The sequence below is a fragment of the Aplysia californica genome, unplaced genomic scaffold (assembly GCF_000002075.1).
Source record: "Aplysia californica isolate F4 #8 unplaced genomic scaffold, AplCal3.0 scaffold00009, whole genome shotgun sequence".
NCBI classification, from domain to species: Eukaryota; Metazoa; Mollusca; class Gastropoda; order Aplysiida; family Aplysiidae; genus Aplysia; species Aplysia californica.
Window position 1 is genome coordinate 607,373 of NW_004797279.1, and position 5,966 is coordinate 613,338.

At 39.8% G+C, this 5,966-nt stretch overlaps 1 protein-coding gene across 1 annotated transcript in view; it reads right to left on the reverse strand.

Moving 5' to 3' along the window:
* Nucleotides 1–1,749: 1,749 nt before the first annotated feature.
* The window catches only part of LOC101859899 (hemocyte protein-glutamine gamma-glutamyltransferase), a gene marked incomplete in the record, with an annotated part of 69,221 nt that continues 65,004 nt past the window's right edge, over nt 1,750–5,966 (reverse strand). Inside the window, 3 exon segments of the mRNA XM_013082635.2 lie at nt 1,750–3,705; nt 4,368–4,498; nt 5,309–5,469. Of these exon segments, the coding sequence (XP_012938089.1) occupies nt 3,555–3,705; nt 4,368–4,498; nt 5,309–5,469 (443 nt within the window).

The following is a 5,966-nucleotide window of genomic DNA, read 5'->3' on the forward strand; positions in this document are numbered from 1 at the left end:
TCTTCTTCTTCTTCTTCTTCTTCTTCTTCTTCTTCTTCTTCTTCTTCTTCTTCTTCTTCTTCTTCTTCTTCTTCTTTTTGATCACGATATTTAACTAATCAATAATCTTTGCCTAAGATCCCACAGCTTTAAGATCCCGATCACCTTTACGTTGCTCAAAGACAAGTCGTTACCTCAGAATTACAAAGTTCTGTCTGACGCTTTGGGCTGTTTTGAGTAACTAAGATCTTGAGTTAAGAAACCAAATGTTCTATCTGCTTCATCAAAATCTTAAGATTATTCGGATTCATTGTCAGAATATTCAAAGAATCGCATTCGAAAAAGCTTGGCATGACGTGAAACTTAAAATCTTTGACGTCAGATTTCTCAAAACTAAGCACTGAGCAGAGAGAACTTTGCAATTCTAGGGTAGCAAAGTAACTAAAATTGCGTTACGTAAATGAAGTAAAGAATATAAAGGCGGGTGGTTGGAGGGCGCCATTGCTGGTAAGTCCTACTTCTTTACTTTCCCTCTGTTGTTTCTGTCTGAATTTCTTTCTCCCAGAACTAAATGACCATTACTGTGTCGATGTGCTTCTCTTTATTCTAACAAAGAACATAAAACTCAAGGTAAAGGGAATAAATTTAAAGTAATTGAGAAGGTAGGGCGAGTAAGTAACATAAGAAAAAGTAACACGAGAAGCCCAATCTGTTCCGAACCCATGAAGCTAAAGAAAATATATCTAGTCATCCAAATACGTGTATTTGCAAATTCCAGTAGTTTTATTAAATTTAAAATTAAAACGAACCCAATGGAAAATGTTCTCTGTCTTCCTCTGTTCTTGATTCCCTCTATCTCTCCACACAGCAGCAGTTTTTCTTGTCCATTTGAAATTAAATAGTATTGGTTTGGCGCCCCCATCATCACTATTAGGTTATTTAAGAAACAGGGCCTCCGTCTTTAACGTCCATCTCCGAAAGGACCGAGCGAAGTGAGAAATTCGTGTAAAGTGCCTTTCCCAAGGACACAACATCGGGCCGAGCTGAGGCTCGAACTTCCGAACCCGCAATCTCATGATTATGAGTCCGATAGCCTATCCACTAGGCCACTGACGCCAAGTCCATTTGATATAATTATCATGTAGCCAAATGACCTCAATTGTCTCAGGGTTTTTTTTAAATAGTAGAGGGTTTTACGGCGCTCGCAACCGCATATGGTCATATGAGCGCCAAGGGGTGGGTGTCAACAGAGAAGTCTTTACAGGGAATCAGACTTAGACTGCTCACCTCTCTAGCTTCAACAGCACAAGGTCTGCTTCGACTATCAAGGCACCCCGGAAATAGCAGGTCACAAGAAAGTGACAAACATACAAAAGAAGTAGAGGAAAATGACAATAGTAAGGATCAGGAAAGAAAAAGCAGCGGTTCCCTGTTGTAGATCAGGCACAGTTATGAGCGTGACATGAGTCAGCCCACTTACAATTCTACTATACTTGAACGAGAAATGTCCCCCCCCCCCCCTTTGGGAATGGCTAAAGACACTACAGTCAGTGGCACCGCCCCGGGGGGTTCTCAGTTGTTTGTCAGCATGAAAGCACACACACAAACACACACACACACACACACACACACACACACACACACACACACACACACACACACACACACACACACACACACAGAAAAAATACTCCGCACGCGCGCGCACACACGTAATCAAATAATCACACATCTTGTGTACTGGTGGAAAAAGAAAGAACAAAAAAATGATTTTTAGAATACACATTGACTTTATTAGCAGACGAGACAATGAAAAATTACCAGAACAATTCATTGCTTCTTATGCATATATCGCTTACTTCAAACGGGTAAAAGGAGGCCATGATCAATAAAGACATTGAAAATAAGTAAAATTTTAATATTGAAAGAAACTGAAAAAGAACGATAAACCACAAGTATAGAAGAAGTGACAGAGTACAAAGATATTAACTAACAGTCTTCTTTGTTGTCAGCTGAGTAGCTTGCTAGTCTGTGTGTAAGTTCACTGCACGAGTGCATCATAAACATCACCACTTTTCCATTTGGGAAAAAAATAAAGGAAAGAAAAAGAACAACAAACTGGCCACTATAACCCAGTGTCTAGAATTGTCTAGATGAAAAGGTCAACCCTGCAGTATATAATATATGGGATATATTAGTTTATACACACATCTAGGTGTCCTTAACACCCCAGCCCCCTCCCACCCCCACCCCAAAATAATAATAATAATAACAAACAAATCGGAGAACAAAACAAAAAGAAACGAAAAAAAGAGAGAAAATCAGCAAATCGTTCACACAGCTCAAATTTGCTACTGCGCTTCGAATAAAATGCATTCGTAAAACTTTGATGGGCCATGTTGTTTAATAAACAGAATCAAACTACCTGCGTATGAGAATACATGCTTTCAATGCAAAGAGCAAAGTAAAGTTTATTAGAACACTTTCTCTCTAAGTTACTCTAAATTCTAAATGGTTTGTTTACCATACTTTTTTGGTGGCACATAAATTATCTCAGCATAGAGTTCAGTATTTTTGTAAGACCAACAGCATGAAGAGTATCGCTGCAATATCTATTATCTTACACCACTCCCACCCCAAAATCTCAAATACCCAAAACAATCATCACAGAGTACATACCCCCTCATCCACCCACTCCCATCCCTCGGATATTAAAGGCAGTCGTGCAGTTATTCAACACAATGACTTTTTCAAATGGGAAAAGCCCCAATATTGCAGCATAGGATTTCTATCGTTATGAAACAAAGGGAAAAAAAACAACCCATAAAAAACAAACATTCGAACAAACCAGCTACCGATATAATGCCGTTTTTAGATGTAAATATGGCGTATCACTTAGCTATTGTAAAGAGAGTCGTATTTGACAGCGACTTTGTAAATGCATAATAGTATTAATAGAATGGAGTGATACAATGTAATATGTGATAGGAAGTAAAATGAAGAATGGACATGGGCTGTACAGGTTTATTTCACGGCCCTACACCAGAAAGTAAGGCACTAGATTTCATCGCATCCAAAAAGAAATGGCAAAGATTTCTTATAAAATGCATTCAACAATATCCGTAAGACAGTAGCAATGTAAGCAATATTTGTAAAAAATCTAAAGGATCTGTGACAATACATAATCATCATCATCATCATCATCATCATCATCATCATCATCATCATCATCATCATCATCATCATCATCATCATCAAGTACCAGATTTGTGATGGACATTGACGGAGCTGGTTCTCCTTTTATTCCTTCGCTCAAATGCTCTCAGAAAGCTACAATATCCTGATCGATCCCTGCCACCAATATGTTCAGGCCCCTCCAAGTCAGTTGTGACAATGTAATTACATGAAAATACAGACATTAATTTGGGGAAAAAAATTAACTTTAGGTCTCAAATTAACTTCTTTTGGGGATTTTTGTTGTTGTTGTTGTTGTTGCGAAGATGTGGCCGTAGAATCTGTCTCCATCCAGAATTCGGAAGTCTCTCCAGGATGTGGAGCTCTTTGGTGTTTCTGTTTTAGATGTTACTGGCGCGCACGAAGATCCTCTTGGAGGCATTGATGTCCTCCAGCTGCTTGGAGCTGAAGCAAAAGATCATCTCCTTCTGGCCCACCTTGGCTGGCGTGATGGGGATGGAGGCCACGAACGTGCTCTTAGCTCCCACGCTCCTATGGAGTGGACAGATCGTCGTTGATTTGTTTGTTTTTGTTTCTGTTTTTGTTTTTTTGTTTTTGTTTTTGTTTTTTTGTTTTTTTGTTTTTCTTTTTTACAATAAGAACAAGTAAGTAAGTGTCTATTCAGTGCTTATGGCCACTGGCCCATTTCACACCACATAACATAAAAGACTCCATTATTAGATATAGTTTCCATCATAAAATAGAACAGGTCGTGCACATACCTCTTCTATTGGGTCAAACATTGCAACAACAACAAAACTGCAACTTTGCCCATTTTGGGTATGCCATATCGCAAGCGAGCCTTTTAAGACCTTGATACATGTACCCCCCCTTGACGTAACCAATCTGAAAAGAACCTCGAACATAACCCAGACTGTATACTATCCAATAATCTGACATATTTTTCGTGTCTTTAGTCGTCACTTGTACTCGCCGTCATAACAGATGTTTTACAGCTAACTCTCCAGCCAGAGAACTGATCCCTAAAAATGCCCAACAATTAACTAGTGTCTACTACTGCTGCTGCTGCTGCTGCTGCTGCTGCTGCTGCTGCTGCTGCTGCTGCTGCTGCTGCTGCTGTTATTATTATTATTATTATTATTATTATTATTATTATTATTATTATTATTATTACTATTATTACTTTTACTCACCCTTGCGGGAAGCGAAGAGATCTGGCAAGACCATCGACAGTGACTTCGCACTCCGTAAGAGTTGTGTCCAGAGGGTTCATGAAGGATACCTCCACTTTGAACTCTTTACCCTTGACGGCTTCTTGTGGTGCCTGAGGAAGGAAAAGACGGAGAACACATGAGCAAATCCGCTATATGGGGAAGAGACAGAATTGGCACTCCATCATCATCATCATCATCATCAGTAATTCTTTGACATATCATACAATGACCACATCACAAATGAGGAAGTGCGAAGTATAGTGAAACAACACATGCACCACTATTTAGACTAACTTGCTGTCAACTGAGAAGCGAAGAAAAACGAATTCGTATGGTCATGTAACAGGATCGGGCGGCCTAACCAAGACCATTTTTTCAGGGAACTGTACAAGAGAGGAGAAGGAGAGGAAGGCAAAGAAAGATTTGAACTGACAACATTGCGGAGTGGACAGGGAAATCCTTCGCCCAAACTCACGCACTCGCAAAAAGCCGTGAAAAGTCGAGCCACCTGACGAGGCTCTTTATCACACACCGCCCTTACGATCCTCGTGGATTATGGGATCAGTAAGCAGTAATCATCATCATCATCATCATCATCATCATCATCATCATCATCATCATCATCATCATCATCATCATCATCATCATCGTGACAATAGATGTATACAAAATAAACAAGACACACATGATAATGCCTATTTGCAGACATTGATGTAACCGCAAATACTTACACCCCTACTTCTGACTCCTGACCTATGACTTCAAACCGCATACTTCTACTCTCCGCTATAACTACGGTAAATATTCTCTACTACCGTTCGTACTGCTCGTAAGTTACATCAATCGCTATTTATAAAACTGCAGTCATTCTTCGTAAATTAGATAAATTAAATAGCTATTTAAAAAACACTGCAGCTCACCTTGACATTGAGATGTGGCTTCCGCAGCCGGCAGTCGTCCTTGATGACGAAGCATTGGTTGGTCTCCCTCACTGAGGCCCACACAGACACATCCAGCATACAACAGTCCTTGAGTTTCTCCAAGTATTCAAACGGACTCACGGTGACCGGTACAGTATCCGCTGGAAGGGAAAATATGGATTCACGTGTTATTGTTTTAATTATTATTAATAGTTTTATTCTTATTCTTATTCTTATTCTTATTCTTCTTATTATTATCATCATTATTATGATCATTATCATTATTATCATTATTTTTAGACTTGAAAGTCTTAAAATTAAAAAAAAAACAGTAAGAGTTCTGTTTCTTACACATCGGGGACTGCACCAAAGAGGTAGGGTCAAAACAAAACCCGAGAAAAGCATGCAGGAAATCCACCGTCTCCTGGAGGGGGCGCTTCTTGACCGTGTCCTTGAGGAACTTGTGGAACATGGCCGGGTTGATGCGGTGAAGCCGCTGCAGGCAGTTCTGTCCCTTGAGCCGTAGGTGATCTCCTTGAGAACCCATCACACCGTCGCCACAGCCGTGAGGGCAACCCAGTGCTTTGTAGATCCTGTCATGAGAAAGAAAGAAAAAAAGAACATGATATATATTATATACGGCATTCATTTAGTACTC